This window comes from Lontra canadensis, unplaced genomic scaffold (assembly GCF_010015895.1).
Source record: "Lontra canadensis isolate GAN:19392208 unplaced genomic scaffold, GSC_riverotter_1.0 scaffold1, whole genome shotgun sequence".
NCBI lineage: Eukaryota > Metazoa > Chordata > Mammalia > Carnivora > Mustelidae > Lontra > Lontra canadensis.
The window spans coordinates 47,091,712-47,115,105 of record NW_022630995.1 but is presented as its reverse complement, the minus strand read 5'-3'; the positions used below and the strand labels follow the sequence as shown (position 1 = coordinate 47,115,105).

The 23,394-nt window shown below is 44.0% G+C and overlaps 1 protein-coding gene across 2 annotated transcripts in view; it reads right to left on the bottom strand.

Moving 5' to 3' along the window:
• SEL1L3 (SEL1L family member 3) overlaps nucleotides 1–23,394 on the bottom strand; it is a 100,180-nt gene that overhangs the window by 61,148 nt on the left and 15,638 nt on the right. For both annotated transcript variants that reach the window (XM_032853837.1, XM_032853828.1), the window contains exons 3-8: nucleotides 15,385–15,511; nucleotides 13,628–13,749; nucleotides 13,134–13,249; nucleotides 10,488–10,546; nucleotides 2,929–3,061; nucleotides 539–671 (exon numbers count right to left, since the gene is read on the bottom strand). In XM_032853837.1, the coding sequence (XP_032709728.1) occupies nucleotides 539–671; nucleotides 2,929–3,061; nucleotides 10,488–10,546; nucleotides 13,134–13,249; nucleotides 13,628–13,749; nucleotides 15,385–15,511 (690 nt within the window). The remainder of the gene's footprint in view (nucleotides 1–538; nucleotides 672–2,928; nucleotides 3,062–10,487; nucleotides 10,547–13,133; nucleotides 13,250–13,627; nucleotides 13,750–15,384; nucleotides 15,512–23,394) is intronic.

Below are 23,394 nucleotides of genomic sequence, written 5' to 3'. Positions count from 1 at the left end.
AGTCTATTTGAAATGCATTCCTTCTGCTGGCTATTAACGGGGTCTTCCAGAAAGAATCAATTTCAAGGATTAAAAAAAATAAAACCGAGCTCCAAACAACAAAGTCACTGTTCAACATTTCTGAAAGCTAATATTCAGATATTAATGGTCCAAGACAAAAGTGCACCGATGGGGAAACATTTCTAATGATTAATTTATTTTCCAATTCACTTTTATTTTCTTAGACTGGCCAAAGATCCCATTATGGATGGGAAGAAAGCAACGCGAGGCCCAACACGCTCTCATTTGTATTCTTAACAGGAATCGCATATGGTTGAAGCTAAGAAGCAGGTGTGGGGTTCCTGTTGGCCGTTGGTCTGGTTGGAATCCAGGTGGAACGTACAGGGTCCCCCGCCTCAATCCGTGAAGGGCTCCACGTCGTATCTGTTCGCGCCACTCAGGTCATATTTATTCTATTTTAACCGCGTTAGAAAGGAGCCAAACATGTTGACACAAACACACAGAGCTAAAAATTGCCCTGCTGGAGCTCAGTACTCACATGCTTCTTGTTGCCTGCCCCCTTGCTGCACCGTGGATGTGTACACAGACACTATTTCTTGGACCTCAGCACACCTTTCATAATACAATTTGAGCTGTTCAGCAAGTGGCTTCTCAAGGAGGGGATTAACGATCTACAAGAAGGCAAGAAAATCGAATGAACAACAACTGTCATCAAACTCCCATCGATACCTCTGAGGCTGTGTTCAGGCGGATTTTCTTCTCCCATTGGTGTCACCAGATGGCTTGCCTGCACACAGACTGTTGGCTCTGGATCAGCAGCAGGAGTGTATAATTCAAGGGCACACTAGCTCGGTCTGGTTCCCTCTCGCTGCTTTTAGTGCTCCTTCTCTTCTGCAAGAGCATCTTAAATTCCTTCCCAGAGTCCAGGCCTCCACCGTCTTCTTTCCCCTCACCACGTGCTGTCCCTAGACAATCATGTTCCTCTCTCCTTCAGTTCCCAAGGGATGCCAACTCTCCTCGTGCTGTGCCAAGCCCTGCAAACCCTCCTTCAACTGGGTAGGCTCCTACTTGACCTCCAAGAGTCAGGTCCAAGGTCATTGCTTCAGGGAACCTTCCCTGACAGCCCCGCCCCCCCCATGTGTGTGCAGATACGGATGTCCCCACCTCAGTCACCCAAAAACACTTGCATGCGAATTAGAGCATGTACTGTGTTCCTTCATGACTTTGGTGTTTAAGACGCAGATGGGGAGCTTTTCCAAAACAGAGGCTTTATCTCAACTCAATGGTTTTCAAAATCCAGGTTGTAACCCATTAGAGGGTCATGAAAGTATTTCAACAGGTTGTAAACAGAAGTGACTTTCTTTCTTTCTTTTTTTTTTTTTAAGATTTTATTTATTTATTTGACAGACAGAGATCACAAGTAGGCAGAGAGGCAGACAGAGAGGGAGAGAGGAGGAAGCAGGCTCCCTGCCGAACAGAGAGCCCGATGCGGGGCTCGATCCCAGGACCCCGAGATCATGACCTGAGCTGAAGGCAGAGGCTTTAAACCACTGAGCCAGCCAGGCGTCCCTGATTTTTTTTTTTTTTCTAATAAAATAGAACACCAGGGGCACCTGGGTGGCTCAGTGGGGTAAGGCCTCTGCCTTCAGCTCAGGTCATGATCCCAGGGTCCTGAGATTGAGCCCCGCATTGGGCTCTCTGCTCATCAGGGAGCCTGCTTCCTCCTCTCTCTCTGCCTGACTCTGCCTACTTGTGATCTCTGTCTCTGTCAAATAAATAAATAAAATATTTAAAAAAAAATAGAACACGAAATAGCCGAGTGCGTCTAACAAGAGAAAGGCATGTATTCTCAGTAAAATCTGGGTTTTGGTTTTGTATTTTATACATATATATAATATATACAGGTATGTGCATATGTGTGTGCATGTATGTGTGTGCTCAGGACATAACATAGATTTCTTCTTTTCTTTCTTTTTTTTTATTACATAGATTTCTCACGTGAACCACCCTCAAAAAAAATTTGAGAGCTATCCTCTTCATCATCATGGACATCTCAGCATCTGCACAGGGCCTGGCACATAGTAGGTGCTCTGGAAGTATTTGTTGCAAAAGGAATACATTAATACATTAATTTGTTTTCCTCTTCACAGAAATCTCTCCATAGGGACTCTGACATGTGCCCATGGATAGTAGGGCTCTGCATTTTTCTTCCTTTACTTTGCCTAATGACTCCAGCTTTCCCCAGAACAAATCTCGCGGGGTCACAGGAATGCATCAAGGCTCCTTGTTCAGGTGTCTGGTGATCTCCTTACATGGTAGAAAAACACACCTCTGTGAAGGGAGGCAGTGCCCGCCTCCCTGCACCAGCCCTGGGGAGCTGACCTGGAGAGCTGGACAAGCCCACCTGTGGGTGGGTTTTGGAGGTAAGGGTCACGGCATAGTAGCTTCCGTCCTCCACAATGTCTACAAGTACAGCCAACCCACTGTGGGAGCCCAAGGCCTGTGTGTCTGAAGACAGCAGCGAATGGAACCAAGATTTTAATTTGCTAGAGTGTCTCCTCTTTTGATACTTTAAATAATAGCACATAAAAGAAGCTCTACCAAATAACTAAGATTCTCTCCTTTCATTAGCTTAATTACTGGATAGGCAACAGCCTGATAAAAATCTACTCTATAATTAAGCTAGTAGTTATTAAAACATAGGAAGTAAATGGTTTCCATTTCATGAGTACTAAATGAACCAAACCTTAACAGAAATCTATTATCGAGTTTGCTGGGGGAAAAGCCTCCATATTAATTACTTTTGATGACAGAGTCAATGCGAGGTCCAGCTTGGGTAAATCTTTTGTTTACATGAGCTTCCACGTCCTACAGCCACATGCCCATCATGACTGAACTCCCAGAAACTTCTTGATGCCCGGGGCTCACCTGTGCAGGGTGCAGAGTGTGGAGACGATAGTACTTCAGGGGTCCAAAAAACCCTTCGATGCCGGCCACATACCTGCTCCCTCCGATAATGAAGTATCCAGCAGTGTCATTATAATAGAAATCCTCTCTGAAGCTACAGGAGAAGAAGGAATTAAGAGAGCCCTTGGTCTGAAGCAGATCTTTAAAAAAGACTCTTTTATTGACCCTCTTCGACTTACACCCCCAAATTTCTTCATGTCCTTCACACTGAATTCTAGCAGATGAGACCGTGGTGGGTCAGACACACTTGGGCTAGGATCCTAACTCTGCTGTTTACCAGCCATGTGACCTTGGGCCTGTCCCTTATCTTCTCTGAGACCAAGTTTTCTCATTAGTAAATTATCTCCCCAATAATTAGATTCTTAGGAGGATTCATCTAATGTAAAGGCATGTGCCCGGCAGAGTGCCTTGCCCGTCACAAATATTCAGTACCTGCCAGCTTCTGATATTGGTAAAATGGTTTGGGATTGGAATTCTTTGGAATCACTAATCTTAATTGGAAATGTTTTGCTCTAAAAGGGGGGAAAAAGCCCACCTTGTTGAATGGACAGAAGGTGGCTGTGAAGGAAAACTAACAACATATATTAGATCAGAACCCGAGGGAAAATTCGGACTGAGAAGGAAGAAGCTGAATGCCAGAGCTCAGTACAGGTGGTGTGCTGGAAATCTGCTTTGTCCTGAAAGACTTGAAGGAGTAGGAAGGAAAACGAAAGGGACAAAATGGGCCGGCAAGAATCAAATGCAAAAAGTTGTTCCTTACTGCCTTGTTTATATGCACCAAAGACTGGACAACCCCAGGCGTCTGTCAGGCCATCCAATGGACACTAAATGTGAGCCTTTTTAAAATATATAGCTTAAAAAGGGAACAGAGGGCTCTGTGTACTAAAGGAATCTCCAATGTATTAAAGTGAAAAAAGTAAAACAAAAGTGTGGAAAAAAGAGCATATACTTTTTATCCAAGAAAGAGGAGAATGGATCTTTTTGTCGTATTTGCATTTTAAAAACTCTGTTAAGTACATACTGCAAGAAATTAATAATAATATTTCCCCAGGGCGTAGGAGGTAGGGGATGGAGTGGATGAGGACAGAGCTTGAAGCAAGACATCTAGCTGTCTATCTTTTCGTATCATTTTGATTTTTTTTTAAACAGCCCCATTTATTGCCTATTTAAAAACTAAAATAGGTTAGGTGAAGGAGGCGGTATCAGACCTACGAGGACAGCAGGTTGTGGGGAGGACCAAGAAAAGCATCAAGTGAGAAGTCAGGCAAAGAGGAAAGAGCCAGGGAAGACAGAGGGCAGATGGAAGCAGACGGAAAGAAAACAAAATGTCAGGCAAGCCGCCAGGAGCCCGGCGAGTCGTGAGAGCAATGGGCCAGGGTGATGCCAACAGGGATGGAGGGAGATACCAGCAGTTAGATCAGAAAAACCAAGCAACCTGGGGTTATCCCAAGACAGGGGATGTACTGACTGTTACCAAGGAACCCAAACTGTAGCAGGTTCACCTGGCTGGAGAGGAAGACGAAAGGGAGAAGGAATGAGACTCTGACAACGTCAACAGAAGGCAGCAGAAGTGAACACTTAGAAATTAGCTTTACACAAATGCGGCTAAAATGGAAAAGGAGAGCTGCTTCTCCCGATATTTTTCATTTCAGAATCTCGGGCTTGATGGTCCTTCTCTTTATTTTCACAGGGACCACAAAGTTATTATCTCCGAGAGCTGTGAATTGATTTTGTTTTTCAAGACCGTAGAAAGATTTAACATTCCAGCCACCGTCAGCACTAATACCTGGCTCTTGATGGATACAAAACGCAAGGCTTCTACAATAGAAGCGCGCTTAACGGAACTCGGCTCAACCAGCTCTCCAGCGCCCCTACTGGCTATCCCTGCAACATGCTGGATGCTCGCTGGTCAGAGCCCACTCTCCGGAGGAGCCTTAGTCTTCTGTCCTTTGAATAAAGATAACGGTAGTACCTACCTACTGGGCTGTTGTGAGGATTAAATAAACTGATATTTAAACAGAGCAGTTACAACAGTGCCTGGCACATAGTAGGCCCCATAACTGGTAACTACGGTTATAATTATGAACCTAATCCATTGCCGAAATGCAAACTTAGTAAGAATGAGAAATGTCTATTCCCAAACTTGACAGTGCCAATTGTATGGTCATTGTAATTACACAATTTAATGAACTATGATGTCATTCAATAAAATATGGATTGGGAAGAAAGCATTGTTCATTCTGTAACAATTAAGTTGAATATTTTGGGTTGACACAGAAAAGAACGGTTGCTTTAAAAGTGTGGAATTAGGACAACTGTAAAAGATTAGGAAAAAAATGTAAGAAATCTAGACATATCTTGGCTTTGATAGTTTCACGAGTGTCTTTGTTCTCTTTCTATTTGTAAGAATGGGAATTGGGTGCCGTTTATGCCAGGAAGACCACAGGGAACTCCAATCGGTAGATTTGGAACAAAAGAAAGGCCCTATCTGGAAAGACTGGCGGATGAATGTACATTTCTGGGTTTTTCTAATTAAAATAAAATGTTTATGGTATCTTTTTAAATGAATCTTTGCTTTAACTGAATCTTTCAACTAATTAATAAATTACTTGGTCCCCCTGGTTCTGGACTGTAATTTTTGTTTTCTTTTTAATCATTATCATAATACAACTGCAACATTGTGGTTCATAAGAAATAAATATTTGCGGGCACGTGGGTGGTTCAGTTGTTTAAGCTTCCCACTCTCGATTTCAGCTCAGGTCACAATCTCAGGGTTGTGAGATCGAGCTCTGCATCAAGCTAGGCACTCAGTGTGGAGCCTGCTTCAGATTTCTCTCTCTTTCCCTCTGCCCTGCCCCCCATGCACATGCACACACATGTTCCCTCTCTTTCTCCAAATAAATAAATCTTAAAAAAAAAAAAAAAAGAAAGAAAGAAAGATGTATTTGGTCTTTGTCCACAGTTCCTGGCTCACAATGCTCCCCAAACCCTTGGGATCTCCTAAGTTTTGAAAGTAGTAAAGATATCTTTTGTTATGTCAAAGAAGGTGACTCTGCCCAACGTCAGAGTTGGACCAGGTGGGCCAACCAGGTGACTAGAGGATTGAAAGTTTTAGTTCCACTCCCTGAACTCCAGGGAGGGGAGAAGGGCTGCAGATTGAACCAGCCAATGGCCAATGTCTTAGCCAACCATGACTATGTAATGATGCCTCTCTAAAAACCCTAAAGGACTGGGGGAGAGCCTCAAGGTTGGTGACCACACGGAGGCCAGGGACAGTGACACACCTGGAGAGGGCATGGAAGCTCTGTGCCCTTTTCCCAGCCGTCACCCCATGTATCTCTTCACCTGGCTGTTGATTAGTATCCTATAGCAGATCCTTTAATAAATGGGTAAATAAATGTAAGTAAGTACTTCCCTGAGTTCTGGGAGCTGCTCTAGCAAATCAAAAGAACCTAAGGAGAAGGTCATTGGAACCTCCAATCTCCAGAGCTTGCAGATAGCATCTAAAGTGGGGTGAGGGTCGTCTTGTAGGGCTGACCCTTCCCCTATGGCATCTGATGCTATCTCTGGATGGACAGTGTTGGGCTTGAGTTGAATTCTTGGATACCCTGCTGATGTCTCAGAATTGCTTGGTGTGGGTACGAGGGAAGCCCTTCCCCATCTTGGTACTGGGTCTGGGAATCCAAAAGGAACAGCGAAATAGAAAATCTCTCCTGCCTGCTCTCCAACCACCTCAGAGCCTCTACATTTTTCTCTTCTAAAATCCTCCATGGCTGCCAGGGATTGCAAGCGCTTCCTTGTACTGCGTGTGCCCTGTTTGACGGTCATCAATTTCACAGACATAAAAGCTGAGCTAGACAGTTCCAAAGCCCAGGCCATCCCTTTTGGAAACCTTGGGCACACTGGCAAACTATCTTTACACTTCTGGACATAGGAGACCACCTTGGTTTATTGCTGCCTGGCTCCAGCAGCCTGAACGAATCTCTGATGTTGTTAAATAAACCTCACTCACAACCAGAAAATAGCTCCAGCTCCACGGTTCTTTAATAGGGGAAACCTAAAGCTGCAGATGGGTTGACCCTCTCTGCCCTTAAGAGTAATCATCATCTCAAATGTCACTTCTTTGGGACCTGCTGTAAATTCTGACCCTCTTGAGTGTCCTTTGAAACTACCCTGTTCAATTCCTTTCCAGAATTCCCCATGATTTGTAATTTTATATTTATTTATGAATTTAAGATCTGTCTCTCCCACTGGTACTCTTTCCTTCCTTCCCCTCCCTCCCTCCCTCTCTCCCTTTTTTTCTTTCCTTTTCTTTTCTTCCTTTCTTCCCCTCCCTCCTTTCTTTCTTTCTTTCTTTCTTTCTCTTTCCCTTTCCTTCCTTCCCCTCCCTCCCTTCCTTTCCTTCCTTCCTTTCTTCCTTCCTTCCCTTGCCCCTCCCTCCCTCCCTTCCTTCCTACCTCCCATTCCTTCCTTCCTTCTCCCCCTCACTTTCTTTCCTTTCCTTCTTCCTTCCCTCCTTTCTTTCTTTCTTTCTCTCTCTCTTTCTTTTTCTTTTCTTTCCCCTTCCTTCCTTCTCCTTCCTTCCTTCCTTCCTTCCTTCCTTCTTTCTTTCTTTCTTCCTTTCTGCCATTCTTTTAGCTTCCTGAAGGTAAGGACTGACTGTATCCTTTTTGTTCATCATTTTAATCCTAGAGTCTGCACTGGGTCAGGTTTGTGGTCGAGGTGTTGGACGAATGAGCATATATTGGATAAGTGAATGAAGGATAAACACTGTATAGGCGTGAAGTTGTTACCTGCCCCCACCCAGTGTCACTGACAGCCTTTCATTTGTGTGGAGCACTGCACTTCTAAGCACTTAATTATGGATCTTTCCATACCACCTTGGCGGGACAGCAGCTATCCTTATGTTTACATGACAACAAGGAGTAAACCTATGACCATCTGAAATATCTGATGTTTAGTTCACGGGCTTGGCCCACTCTAAAACCTCTCTGATGGATGAGATTCCAAATATCCAACCACAGGAATCCCAGGTAGGCCTGACATTAACTCTTCAGCTCTTGAATTGATGGGTGAGGTCCCAGGAGTACAGGAAAGGCAGCTGAGGAGGTAGCCAGGGACACTCCTGGGTCTGGGGACTGCCCCATTACCAGGTAAGGGATCATTTCAATGTTTGAAGAAGAATGTCGAATTGGTCTGTATCTGAACATTGTTCCTCCTCTCTGGATCTTATATGATCACACGGATTCTGTATTTACTTAAAACTTTTATTTTTTTGTTCATTGTATATTCCTGACATTAATTTTTTATTTCTTACAATATTATAGTAAATGTCATTTATCTCCCCCCTGCGCCCCCCCATACCCGGCCCCAGATTTCTATGTTAAGGTCTGAATAGCCAGACTTTCGGAATGTGACCTTATTTGGAAAGAGGGCCACTGCTGATGTAATTGGTTGAGACGAGGCCACGCTAGCAGAATGGGCCCTTCGTCCAGCATGACTGGTGTCCTTACACAGTGCAGAATGTGAAGGACACACACACACAGTTACAGGGAAAATGGCGCAAAGACTGGGGCCCTGCCACTCCAGCCCCCAGAGTTGTCAGAAGCTGGAGAGAGGCCTGGCAGGCTCAGAGCCTAGGTCAGCTCTTTTCCCAGACCCTTCTGAGAGAGCACGGCCCTGCCGACACTTGATCGTGGACCTCTAGCTTCTAGAAATGTAAGGCAATAATTTTCAGTTGTTTAAGCCACTCAGCTTGTGGTACTATGTTCCAGCAACCCCAGCAAACTAATACAATTACCGAGTTTTTTGGCACCTCCTTAAATACTATGTGGAAGGCCTGGGTCTCCCTCCCCACCTCCTGGGCCCAGGCCTGGCTCACCCTGTGATCTCTCCATCTACAGTTCACTCAGGCCAGCATCTAGGCCCCTGGGATGTACCGTGAAAAGAAGCCCTTACACAGAGAATGAAAAAGAGCCTGTGAAATCAATCTTTTGTCAAAAACGTCCTGGGGTCAGGGGTGGGTGTCAGGAGAGAAAGGAGAAGGTATTATTTCAGCCTTCACATCCCCAAATGCAAACCCTTGATTTCTGGGGCCCACTGTGCAGAGCAGGGACACCAGACGCATCATCGTTTCTCCAAAGCAAATTCCCAGGCCTCTCCTGTTCCTGAACTCTGTTCTACAACAAAACTCATGTCCATTGAACTCTTTCTGACTGGCCTAAGTCCACATGGTCCCCTTTCAGGCTTCCCCTCTGTTCTCAGGCCTCAGCCTCTCAGTTCCCCTACAGCTGTCAATGTCGCTCCTAACCTTCTCCTTGCAGGCTAAAGAATAACACCCCGTTAGCCTTTTCTTATAACTGTAATAATTTAATCCGGCCATGAAAATAAGAATTGTTCTATGGGCCCAGCGCCTAAAAGCCATTAGTTTGACTTAAATGTAAACTGGAATGGCGGGAGCGGAGGGAAGGGGGTGGTGGTGGTGGTGGGTGGAGAAAAGTAGGGTGTATGGCCCCCCATTCCCTTGTCTCTACCTCTCCTTGTGTTCTTTCTTCAATAATTGGTTTCCAAGAAAATCTGGATTGTGTGAGGAGTCTGAGTGAACGAGCCTGTTCAGAGAGACAGCTTCTTGCTTGCCGTAGTAAAGTAACTACAATAGGGAGGCATGAGCCTCCCCATACCCAGCCAAAGCACCTGATACATTTTTTAAAATTATCCGGACAAAGCTGGTACATGTGTATTATACACATATACCTAAATTATACATACAAAGCTGGTAGTTTTTGTGTCTGTTTTTTACACTTAAGCATTTGACTGTGTATATAGATAGATAGATAGATAGATATAGCATATATAATATATACATATATTATATATATATATGGTCTAGCCATGTTGAGGTATCCTGAGTGCCCAAAGGAGGCTGCCCCGTGGTTCTACCACTAGAAACCCCGCTATCAGACAAGAGTGTAGAAGCAAATGTAAAAATTATGAAATGCAAGGCAAAGGACCCAGTTCTCAGTTTCTGTAACTCTTGTGGAGAATGGTTACATGAGGATGAAAAGTTACACCAATATCAATAGTTGCATGCATTTCAAATTTAGATTATGAACATAAATATGAAGACTGTCTGCTTTTATGTTTTATACTAGGGCTAAAGTTACCAACCATTCTCAATAAGCAGCATTAATACGTTATTTATTTTTCAGAATCCTTCCTAGGAGATAATTTTCAAAGAAAATGAATTATCAAGTGACATGAAAGGAAGAATTCACAATGAGATCTGGAGAGAGGAATAGTTCCTCTTGCTTAGAAAAAATGTTGTGGGGGAAGAGAGGGGAGTTTGCAGATGGAAAAAAAAAAAGTGCAAAGACTGAGCTATAGGGCAGACGCGACACAGTCCATGCTCAAGAACTGAATAAGGAAGTGTGGGAAGAACATTAGGGTTGAGGGCTAACGTTAGAAGATTTCCTAATCCTTATCCAACATAATGCTGAATAAAAAGAAAATATTGCCCTTACCTAATGGTCTGATTATGGTAGCTTTTCAAATCCTGTCCAAGGCTGGTGATGACTACAATCTGTGTGGGAGAAATACACAAAATCAGTTAGGCCCCAACACCTCACAGCATAAATACAGTCCTGGATACTAATTACGCATAAAATGGGCTGCATAGTCTCTCACCTGATCCATTTCTGCAGAAATAAAATGAATACTTTACTAGCCCTGCGTATATTTTAAGATTAAAGAAACTTAATTTCTCCAAATGACTTCATATCATAACCATATCCATCACACAGTTTCCCCCAGTGGGGTTCAGATACTTCCAAGCTACAAGCCATGGTTTTGCTTGGTGTACTTCTGCTCAAACGTCTGTTGCATAGGAAGAGAAGGAAGTACGTAAGATACTGCAAGGGGTTTATGAAATTTTCCTTTGATTCCATGACAGTCTTAGGGGGAGAAACAAGTGGGTGCTGAGCGTTCCTCACGCACTGCTGTTCCCCACTTTCTTTCCCTAAGCGCGGAGAATCGTCACTGTCGTTTCAACAGTGACAATGTTTTTGTTGATAATGTCGTGAGCTGTCACACATTCTTCGTGTGTCTTGGACAGCTACTACAACATAAGCCCCTGGAGCTAAGGAGCTCCTTCTGCCCCCAACATCCAGTGCAAGCACAGAGCAAGGATTTAGGAAACGTGTGCTGAGCTAATGAGGGACTCAGAGGGATGGCTACAACACTGTGCCTAGGAGAGACAAACTAACACATAAAAACCAACCCAACTCTCCATATGCAGCATGTTGGCTCAGAGAAGAAAATGACTCCAGTCAGTTGTTTCTCTAAACCAGCCACCGGCTTTAAGTCCCTGGTCCATTTAGTCCAAACAATGAGGATGGCTGTCCCACCAGAGTGGCGGATGTCATGTGGAAAAACAATAATACTATTTTGGGGACTTACAGATATATTAGGAAGATGAGATAGGATGGAAAATAAAGTAGGACAAAAGGCAAAAGTCTACCAAAAACAAAAATAAACAAAAAAAAAATCCACCCAACCCTAGTTCTTTTTTCTTTCCTTCCCATCTGGTCTTTCTAATCCTTACCCATCGTGTACTCTGCTAAATTAAATTCATCTCCTTAATTAAAGGACTACTTTGATTTGCTCTACTCTGGTTCAAAAATCTTCCATGATGCCCTGCCACCTTGGGAATAGAAATCCAGATTTCTTAATATTCGAGATTGTCGACATTCTAGCCTTACAGACATTTTTTTTTCTCCTATTAGTTTTCTACAGGCTGCCAATTTCTACTCCAACCTGGTTTATCTGATAACCCCAATGATGTGCTACAATGTTCTCTCCCCGTCCCTCCAATTCAATTCCACCAAATCCGTAAGAATCTTCTCTGTGAAACCTTCCCCGAGCATCCCAGCATGAAGTGCTACCTCTCTTCCCTGAGTTAATATGAATCATTTAGTAATTAAGTTCTCCTTATGACATCCCTTCACCTGCTTAACGCTTCTCCCATAAACAGTCGATAAGCTCCGTGAGCAAAGAGCCTTACATACATAAGGTGCAAAATAAATCTGTGATTTGCTCTGATGATTTGAGACCCATTTAAGTGACACAGAGTACTGAGCTGACCTTCACCTCAGGAGCAAGCAGCAACCAAGCTCTAATGCTATCCTAAACCTTATATAAATGGAAAGCTGGACCACAGACCAGAGCTAGGTCACCTCACATTGTTAAAGAAACCAACAAACACACAAAAAAATTCCAGCTAACCTTTTACGGATTCTTCTTAGGGAGGGAATAAGGATTGACCTGATTTCTTGTCTCTCCGGGAAAAGAAAATGTGATGAACCTAAACACCAAGGGAAGCCTGTCTATTATCTAATACATGAGACAAATAACACGTCTCTTCCACTTCTGTTACTGGAAAATCACAAATCAATAAGAAAAGCTGATGAGGAAGTAAAGTAGCGAGAAAAAAAGTAGCACATCGGCATCAAGTATATCAAGAAATGGAATGGTCTTCAATTATAACAACAGATTTGCCATAACCCATAAAATCTACGTTATGAGAGTTTGAAACGGTTATGTGCACTGTTTTATAGTACACAGTAGATAAACCCCCTCTGTCCCACCAGAATGATCACTTAGGTTTGTTGGTTATTATTTGTTTAATACCAAACGTCAGCAGTTGTGTAACTGCCAAAAACAGTCAAACCATTTCTTGGCTGAACTAACTAATCAATTTCCTGTAAAAAAAAAAAAAAAAAGAAAAGGCATAGATCTGATAACAGTGTATAAACATGACCGATATTATTTTAACATTTATCTCCACAAAGCCTATCTCCCTTGAGACAGGGGGAAAAAAAAACCAAAAACTGAATTGCTCAGATAATTGTGGACATAGAGCAACTATATTATTTACTCATTCACAATACGGTCGAAAGAAGCACTTTGGAAGTTAATTAAATGGGATGGGATTCTATCAAAATCAGAAAAAAAATAAAATAAACTTCCATCTATAAAAGTTTGATTGAAGAAGTGTAGAGCTGTAAAGAGCTTATCCTTTAGCACACATTTGCTCCTGCAGACACCCCTGCTCCCTCCCTTTACTGCAGTGCCTAAGATGAAGGGTTTCACGGAGCGTGCACACAGAATACCTGGCCTCCGTTAAAAGAGATATCCAGTCGAAACCACTCCTTCAGAGGCATGGTGAATTTCGTTTTCACGGCAAGATCTTCTCCTTTGACAAGATGCATCTGAATGTGCAAGTGGCCTACAAGGAAAATTAAAACTCGTGAGAAATGACCAAAAAACAAACAAACAAAACAAAAACTTAGGAAGGCATGAAGTGATTACACGTTTTGAACAATTGGCCTAAGGAGCTCTACAGTCAGAACATGGGCCTTCTCCCTGCAAACACTAACAAAGCAAACAAAAGACCACACAAGTGAATTCCTTTGTAAAGAAGACACGTGTTTTAAGCTTCCAGGAAAAAAAAAGGGGTTTCCTGGGAAGCTGTATTTGAAAATCATCGCTCTCACTGAACCGCCACGTTGATGGTATCTTCCTTAATTCCCGACACACCTGCCAAGAGAGCATAAGGAAACCATGATATCAGTCTATCAGTTTAAATGTTCCGTTTCATACTCACCCTCTTCAGTAAGGAATACAGACGGTGTGCCATACATCTCATTAGAATCAACAAAGTACAGAATCCCACAGAGATTGGCCTTGCAATAATGGAGTAAATAAAGCCACAATGAAACAGTAAACCTACAAGAGTGAGGAGAGAAAAAAAATCTGCAGATTGATATCATCCAAGAACAGGTAATTATAGTTAACAATGACCAAGTAAATTGCTTTCTTTCCAATGAAGGGATGAATTTGCCTTCATGTTCATCATGGGAGATCAGCTTGCAAAGCTTGATTTTCGAGACAAAGGAGGTAGTTATCGTAACTGCGAAAGACAGGAGTTAAAGATCATTGTATAAAACTAGCAGATATTGTGCCTTGCACCAAAAACTCTGTTTCTGTGTCTTTTGGAGAATCTCACATGCTTGCCATCTAAATTCTTGATTAAGGTTGAGAAAGTCAGACATAAAATAAAAATCTGGATTTTAATAAGAGGTGATCTGATAAGAAGCTATTCTAATTTCAATGGTTAAAAGAAAAAAACATAATTAGGCTTTTTTGAGCAATTTGTTTCCTTCCAAGATAAAAGCCTTAAGGTAGAAAAGTGTCGTAATCTGCAAATGGCACCGCTATATGTTAATTGGGACACGTAGATACTATTTTAATGCACACATTAGGTTGTTCAGGATCACAGTTCCGGCTGACCCATATGGAACAACTAATCTAATTGTTCCATTTCTGGACTGGGGCTATTTTAGTTGAAAAAAAGTATTGTACATCTGTGATTTGTGGGGTGAGAATAAAATAACAGTAGTCAACTTAACTAGGACACATTTAGCCAAGATGTGTGATCCATCCGTCACTCAGCAAATATTAGCTCAACACTTGCTTGACACCACACATTGTCTTAGTGACCAGCAGTTCCAAGATGGGGAGCTGGGAGTCATTGCATTTTGCAGGCAAAATAGGAATCAAGGTGAAAACAAATGCACAGAGTTCTCACCATGACCCAGTAAGCAATTCACAGTTTGGGTTAACGTGGCCGTGGCCCCAGGTTCTTTGGGGATATATCCAAACAAGTCCTTTAGAATTTTCTGGGCTTTCTAATCTGGCCTCAGAATCAGTTGGTAAGATATGCAAACAGATGGTGCCACACAGCTCCCTCCTGACCCACCCAGCTGAGCAAGCTCATGAAGATAAGTTATTACAAGGAAGCTTAGCAAGAACATACGCTCGGTAAAGTGACTCAAGATCTTTCTACAGCCAGCAGCATGGGAAGAATTAAATCACTCTGCTAAATCCATCCAGTCTGAGGTGAACCAGGAACTGTTTTCAGCATCTTCAATTCAGCAGAAGGAAAAAATATATATATCTGGGTTTTGCTGAAATCAATGGAGGAGATCAGAAATTGTGAGATTTCAAGCAGCTCATCCAATCTTTCAAGACCAAAAGAGCAAAGTGAAGGCAGCAGTGGGCGCTGGCTGTGGCTGCCTGCATGTGAAAGCTTGCAAGGCCTGAGGCTCCCACACCTTGCTCCCCTGTTCATGTCATTCCTGGGACCAACACAGAAAGTCCAAGGCAAACTGAGGACTGCTAGTGGCAAGAATAATTCAAGAACGCTTTGGGCCAAAAATTCTGTCCAAGCTGTGTGGATCTCCACATTTTCCAGAAACATATTACCAAGGTGTGACCTCCTAAGGGATTCCACGAGCCTGCCTGGTCTTCAGATTAAGCAGAGGACCACCCCACCAGCCCCCATCATCCGCCCATTCTTACACGGGGTAATCTATCCGCTGACGTCGGGTGGCCTCCAGCTCTCGGTTGTGAAACCTCGGGACCTTCTTCACAATGCCTGTGTTTTCTCCACTGGAGGCATAGAGAAAGCCCAGGAGGGTGACCACATCTGCAAACAGCAAGACAGCTGCCTTTCAGTTATCTCCAGAAAAGCGCTGCTTCCCAAATCACATTCTTACCGGAACCCTCTGCCTAATTCCCATCAAACAGTTACAAGAAAGCGTCTGAAAATATTAGCAAACGTTTACTGAACACTGATGATATGCCAAGTGCCTGCTAAGCCCTTTAGAGAGAGCTGTCTCAATCCGTGTTCACAGCAACCGTGTAAAGGAGATTGTAGTGTGAGTCCCAATCTACAGATGAAAAGCCCGGAAGCTTAGAGGTAAGATAACTAACTCCCACGAGGTCACAGCTAATGAGAGTAGAGCCAGATTTGACATCCAAGCTCGGGTTCTAGGTTCTTAACCATTTCACATGCTGCCCTTCCAGGGCTAAGGAAAACATTCACAATCTGTGCAACAATAGTAACAGTTATCATGTGAGTAGCCCTCCATACCATCCACACTGCTATAAATAGATCTATATCTCATTTAGCTAGCTAGCTACCTAGAAAGAGAGTCACGTAATCCTCATTCTCATCCTCATTATTATCCCCATTCTGCAGATGAGGAAACGGAGGCATAGCTGCCAAAATGGTAGCTAATGTTTATATAACACAGAATATGCCAGGCAATGTGCTAAGCATACCATTCCAGGAGCAATCTCACTTAATTTCACAACCATCTATGAAATGGGTGCTATTATTATCCCCATTCAACTGATGAGAAAACTGAGCCCTAGAGAAGATTAAGTAATAAGAGATGGAGCTGGGACTCAAACTCAGGCAGTTTGGTTTCAGGATCCATGCTTTTAAAAGTGCACAGGTTTTTTTTTTTCCTTCTGTGCAGACTTTCCAGTATACTCCACATACTACCCTAGGCAAAATGACCAACCAAACCCCTTAAAACTAGGGAGGCTTCCACTTTATTTAGCAAATGTGGGAGAATTCTGTGGCCCTAGAGAAGACGGGATGTCCTTAATAAGTCTTAAAAGGAGAACTGACTTATCTCATCTATATTTAATATCTACTGCTTTAAAGGAGGCCAGAATGATATATATATATATATTTTATTTTCCATACTCATCCCCCTTCAAAGAAAAAAAAAATCACTGAGCTCAACTGAGGAATAAAGAACCTTTTTCACTTTCTTAAAATGCTCTTTGGTTTAAATGTCTGTGATTAAATGGTAGAATTCATCTATTTTCCTGGGCTTCTTGGAAAGGGAAGAGTTAACTTCTGTGCAAGTCACTGAACACCTCTATTGGCACAAATTATGGGAGCCTCAGCCTGGGATACTAGAGACCCCAGCTCTCATTCTTCAATGGAGAAAAATGTCTTATAGAGAGAGGTACCTCTGGTTCATTAAAACTTAGAAATCACAAGAGCAAAATGTTCATAATCTCAGACCCTGTGTGTATATACCTAATAGAATTAAATAAACTAGAGCCAAATTGTCTCCAGTGTCCACAAATCTCCCTGTTTGGTGAGAGGTAGAGAGGCATTTGGAAACCCAGAAGGATAGAGCTATCGATTCCAAAAGAAACAATGCAAACTTTTTTTTCCCTTTACAACTTGAGCTCAATTTGGGGACACTAGTCTTGCTGATCTATTATGTGGATGGGTAGAGGGGATTAGAAATGGAAATACCGCAAGGGTGTCTTTGGAATGCAGAGAGAAAATCACCATGCTGTTGCTGTCAGCCCAACCTTGGTTTGGCTTCTACTGTGTGGACTGGAACATAAAAGACCAGATGGCCACGGTAGCCCCCTAGGAGGCCTTCTGCTAGTGATTGCTGGTGAGTTACCTAGTGTGCAATAGAAACATTTATCAAAAGGAGCAGGATTTGATTCTGTCCAACCTGACTTCAGGAAAAGGAGGCTTCATAAAGAGGTTTCCAAAGTGAAAGGAGTTAAAAGTCAATGCTGATGAGCCTCTCCTTTATCCAGGGATCAAAGTAAATCGGGTTGAGCAGGAGAACTTGCAGCAAAAGATGTGGAAGGAAAAAAATCTTAGACTGAAAGATCTAAAATAAATTTTACAAAAACACATACCTTTTGTACCCAACAAAACCAAAGCTGTGGTGGCTTTCTTATAAAATCTGCAGCTTGAATAGTTCTATGATTTGGAGTTCTATAGCAATTTTTCCTTCAGTATAATATTGCCTTTCCATTTAGGTTAGAAATAATAAGAATGAAATTTCAGAGCAGGAAAGGATGTTAGAATTCAGCTAGCCCAGGATAACATAGAGGCTTGTTTTCTATTAAGTGATTGTGGCTGCTTTGGAGCACCATGCTTGATTAGTGATGGCTGTCATGGGCACTAGAATGGGGAGTTAACAGCACCAGTGTCATTCCTCATGAAAGAATTTACAGGTAGAAAAACTTAAGTCCAAAGTTTAGGTCCAAAGAGGTTGAGAGACTTGCCCGGTTTCCTCTAAAATGTAAGCCCCAAGAAAACAGGGACATTACTTCAATCATTATCCCATCCCTCGAACACAGAGCAGTGCCTGACACTTGACAGAGGCTCCACAAATATTGAGGGAATGAATGAATGAATGATTGAATGAATGATCAAATGAACAAATGGGCACAATATGGCCAAGTCAGGATCTGAACCTGCCTCCCTCTTGCTCAGCTCTTTTCACAACGCCATAATGTGTCCCATGCTGCCCAAATCAGATCACAGTCTCTCTTCCTTCAGATGCTTCTCTCAAACCCATTTCTCTGGCTAACTTTGAATAAAGAAGTTAGGTAGGAAAAAGTCATCATGACAACAAACCTAAAATACCAGGAAGATAGTTCAGATTTAGAACCCACCACCTTGACTATTCTTGCTTGTTTTATTTCCTTAAATTTTAGAGCAAGAAGAGGCATTAAATTTTGTATGGCAGAAACTCCCTCATTTGGAGACAAGAACAGTGTTAATGTCCCACTGAAGGTTGCATGGCCTAGTAAGAGATGCAGGAATGAGTCAAAGCTGATCTCCCACTAAAAACCAATGGACTTGTTATTAAACCACATCACATCTCCCAGGTCTTCCCAAAGAGATGGGTGCTGCCTCGACCCTCCAGGACTCCACAACCACTACCCATCCTGGCTCTCCTTCAGGGTAGAAAGGCCTCCCGCACCAGCCTGTTTCAGCACTATGGCTAGCGCCTACAGAGCCTGGCCAGGAGACCCTGTCTAATAATTGGTTGTTAAATACTTTGAATGTCACCACCGAGCATGGTGGCTGGGGTCGGTCATGTAGCCCATTCTCCAGGTCAGCAGGGTGTTCAGAGCTCTGACATGGACACCTGCTCTGGAGATAGTCCCATGTCCATGTAACAAAACCCTACTCGGGACGTGCTTCAAACACAACCACAACAGGGCAGCTGAGACCTCAGCTCATTTGGGGATAAGAGACAGTCTTGAGGCAAAAAGTAACTTTAAGTCTGTAAGTGGAAACAGGAGGAAAAGAAGTTAAGATGTTCTAACCTGGAGAAGGAAAGAGTGCAGGTAACTCAACAGTGCTTTCCAAATGTAAGACATTAAAAGGCAGGAGTGTTCGGGTGTTTCATTTTCTTTAAAACCAAAGCCTGAGAACTAAAACTCAATTTTCTAGCAAGTATGATTTAGGTCAGAACTTCCCCCCAAAGGATACCAGGCAGTGAAGTGGGCGAGTAAGGAAGTCAGTGGCATATTCAATAGTAGGAGTGTTAAAAATAAAATAAATTTCACTCCCAGTAATTTACCCTGCGAATATACTTGTAGGTGTACACCAAGATACATGTACAGGGATGTTCGGTGAAACCTTGTTGCTAATAGTAAAAGACTAGAAATGACCTGTGTGACCATCAGCAGGGGACAGGTGAGATAAATTACGGGCTGTCGGGCAACAGGAAGCTAAGCAGCTACTGAAAAGAACGAGGTCGGGTGGCACACGCTGCTAGGGGGAAATCTCTGTCGTATTACTAATGAGTGTGGGACAGAGTTTATAGGGTCTTCCCATGGGTGTACGAAGATCGGGGCTCTCAACTTAAGGCTTATAGGAGCAGAGAACATTTCTGGGAGGAAATGCAAGAAACTAGTGTGAGTGCGTTTGCCTCTGGGAAAAAGATGAGAACACAGGGTGAGTGGGAGCTAGCTCTTCCTCCAATCCCTTTTACACTCTATGTTTTTTTGTTTTTTGGGGTTTTTTTGTTTGTTTGTTTGTTTTACCAGGTACATATATTCCTTTTTAGGCTAAAAACGCAGGGAACAAGGTCTGAGCATTCCCGTGCAGGCCGCGGGCAGGGGCCAGCCACATCCAGAGGCCTTCGAGCCCTGGGTTCTGCGGGTTTTCAATCTGCTTCAAAGACACAAAGTCCAGTGGGTGAGGAAAACAGGATGATTCACATCAGTAAAAATTCAGCTTAAAAAAAGTGTATTCCTTTCTAATTTAGAACCTGGGTTAGGGCTGTTTTAGCATATTTCAGAGAGGCGGCATAGCAAAGTTTGGACTCCCGCAAAACAAGCTAAGCCTTGGTTTTTCTCTCCTGAAAAGAAAGGATGAGAATAATACCCTTTCCCATGGGACTATTACGAGGATTAAATGAGACAATGTGCACGGAAAAAGTGTTCTGAAAATCATAAAGGGCCACACAGATGCGAGGCATTAATTGGTGTTATTACTGAGAAATTGAGACCACCGTGATTAACTGGAGGGAAAAAAAGAACTAAGGCTCTTTCTCTCTCTCTTTTAATGAAAGTGCTAAATGCATTGTTCCCATAGTTATAAACAGTAACATCATGACATTGACTTAAATAGTCTCATTGCATCCACTGGTATTTTCACAGAGGCAGGTAAAGCCTGGCTCCCCTATCTGACTCAGCCCTTCTATGACTTTGTTGTAATGGAATTATGTTATAAGAAATCACACTTCTAATCCACTGGATCTGAAGATGAGAATGGGTTTTTGGCAAAAGGAAGAAAAACTGGAGAAGAAGGAAGCTGCCATGTTCCCTAGCTGCTGACCTAAGCTGGAAGCTCAGAAAAACATTCCTATAGATGGACAGCAGGGCAGAATGTTTAATACACCTCCGCATGGCATCTCAGAGACTTCAAAGGGTGGCCCCCTCCCTGCTTTTCCAGTCTGATTTCCTGAATCGCCCAACTCACACCTGAGAGTCTACCTGGGTGAACAAACACAGAGCATGAAGCTTTTACTCGGCATTTCCATCATGCGGCAGACACTGGTAATCGATCTGCCTGCCACTCTTTCTCACTAGGCACAGACTCAGCCTCAGAATCCTTCTCAACATCACGTTCTAGGTGGCCACCCCAATCCCTCCTAGCTGGAATGCAAGATGAAACCTGTTTGTCACCCCTCCCATCAAGAGATGCAAGCTCATCACCATTCAGACGTTCGGCTGCATTTTCTCCTCTGTGTGCCGTGGTTCATGCCTTCCCTTCCACCTGGATGCCCTTCCCCCTACTCTTTTTCTGACTCTGAAAACTTTACTCATCCTTCAAGTCTCTGTTCAAAAGTCAGCTCCTCTGTGAAAAAAGCAAAGCTCGGAACACATAAAGACTGCTCCGTAACATTTTTCAATGAATGAAGGACTTCAAGTAAAGAAATAAATAGCTTCATGACATCCTTCAGCAGTATAGGCTAATAGTTACATGTGGGGTTTGGGAACCAGACTACCTGGGTTCAAATCTCAGCTCTCTCATGAAGAGCTGTGTGACCTTAGACAAGTCAATCTCCCTCTCTGAGTCAGTAGCCCCCTCTGTAAATATGATAGTAAGGCACTGGGCAGATTAAATGAGATACCTAGAGCTCTTAGCCCAGAGCCTAACACATGGTGAGTACTCAGTAACAGAAGGTAGCTGTTACTATTGGCAGCTGGCTTTCCCTCCCCCATAAGCACCTAAAGACAGAGGGGACCATGTCTGCATCTACTAGCCTCCAGACTCTAAAGAAACTGATACATAGTAGATGCTCAATGTTCTTTGTTCAGTTGACTTAAACATGATACACATGGCATGGAGAGACAGGTACCAACGGAGGGCTAGGGAAGGCTAGAGGGTAGAGAGTTAATTTCTGATTGTGGGGAGGAGAAAAGAAAGAATAGAGAATAGAAGAGAAGAGAGGAAAGGAGAGGAGAGGAGAGAGGAGAGGAGAGGAGAAGAGAGGAGAGGAGAGGAGAGGAGAGGAGGTAAGGCGAGGTAAGGCAAGGTAACGTAAGGTTAAGGAAAGGAAAGGGGTGAGCAGGGAACAGTGGAAATTTGAGCCAGCTACCAAGATATGGGCATGATTTTCCCACGTGGTGCGGCAGTGGGGAAGGCTATCCCTTGTAAAAAGAATTGATTAAGTCAAGGCAGGGCATGGGCAATCCCAGACTCAAACTCCGAGGGCAGGGCAAAGGTGGGCTTGTGCGTGGTTGCAAAGGAGAATCACTGAGAATGAGACAGCACCCTTAACCAGCACAGCCCAGACGGGCTATCCCCAGGCAGCTGCAGTGTGTGTGTGTGTGAGCCTCGAGAAGGCACACAGCCACCCCCTACCCTAGTGTGCTCCCTAATGTGTGCTCCCTCACACAGCTGTGTGGGGATGTCCCCATGTGACGGTCACATGCAGGCATATGCTTGCCCCTTGGCTGAGAGCATTCATCACTCAATTCACGAAGAGTCACTGCACGCCCGCTGTGCGCTAGGGGCTGCAGTGTTGGGCACTGCACGAAACAAGGCAGGACCTTGGCATCATGGAGCTTGCGTACTGGTCCAGAGACGTGCAACTGGCAACAAAGCAATGCCGCATATTTAATTACGATGTCTGGGGACGATAAGGCTATGCAGGAAAATAACGACAGATGACAAGGGGGTGGGAAGGGCAGGGGTGGGGCTGCCATTGGAGATAAAGTAGTCAGGGAAGTCTTCTCTTCTGAGATGATGTTAGCCCAGGGGCATGACATCAGTGAGCAAGCTGTGAGGGGAAGGGAGCCGTCACAGAAATGTCCCAAAGCGAGAATGAACTTGTCAGCATGAGAAGAAGCTGGAAGGCCCATGTGGCTGGAGCAGGTAGACAAAGAGGAGCATGGCAGGAGATGCGGCAAGATAGAGGACAGGGATCCCTGGTACAGGCCATGGTAAGGGTCGTGGCGGGGGGCGGGGGGGGGGCTCTTCCTCACTGCAGTGGGAGGAACCACCTCCAGGGGGTGGATAAATGGGACATGTCTGCACTGGCTGCCCTGTGGGGTGTGAAAGCAAAGCTAGGGGGCCGCTTGCAGGCTGTGACATCCACCAGTATGACAGCAATCCGCGAGATGAGGAATGACTGAATATGCAACGTTGTCTGAAGATGGAGGCCGCTGGACCCGCTGACCTCTTACAGGAGGACAGGCAGGGGGAGCCGCCCAGGTGGGCCTAGGCTTGTTGCCTTTGTGGTGGATTTTTTTTTTCTCGATGAGCTCATGCGTGAGTCAGGCACACGGGGAACTGGTGAGGGACAACTGCTAATGCCCAGTCCCTTTCCCCCAGGAAAGTTCAGCCACAGGTGCCCACGTGCCCAGAATGCAGCAGGAACAGGTGCACCAAAAGGACACGTGGCCAAGCCTGGACACACACGTGTCCTAAAAGGACCTGCTGACTTCTGATCTGGGGTATGTTTTCTCAGCAGGGCCAGACAGGGTCTGCCGTGTGTGCACCAAAAATCAGACCAACGGCCTGGCCTGGCACAGTCCTGGCAAAGGAAATAAAGGGCCAGGTGCGAGGGCGAGGGCTGTGTCCGGGTGCACTCAGCTATCCCCTTGGGAGCCTTTGGTGGAGGGGCACTCTAACAATACTCACAGAACAGCCCTGGGCAGGGAGACTTTGGCTCTCTCTCTCTTTATAAAGGAAAAAAGAAAATGAAAGCAAGCCAGACGTGGAGC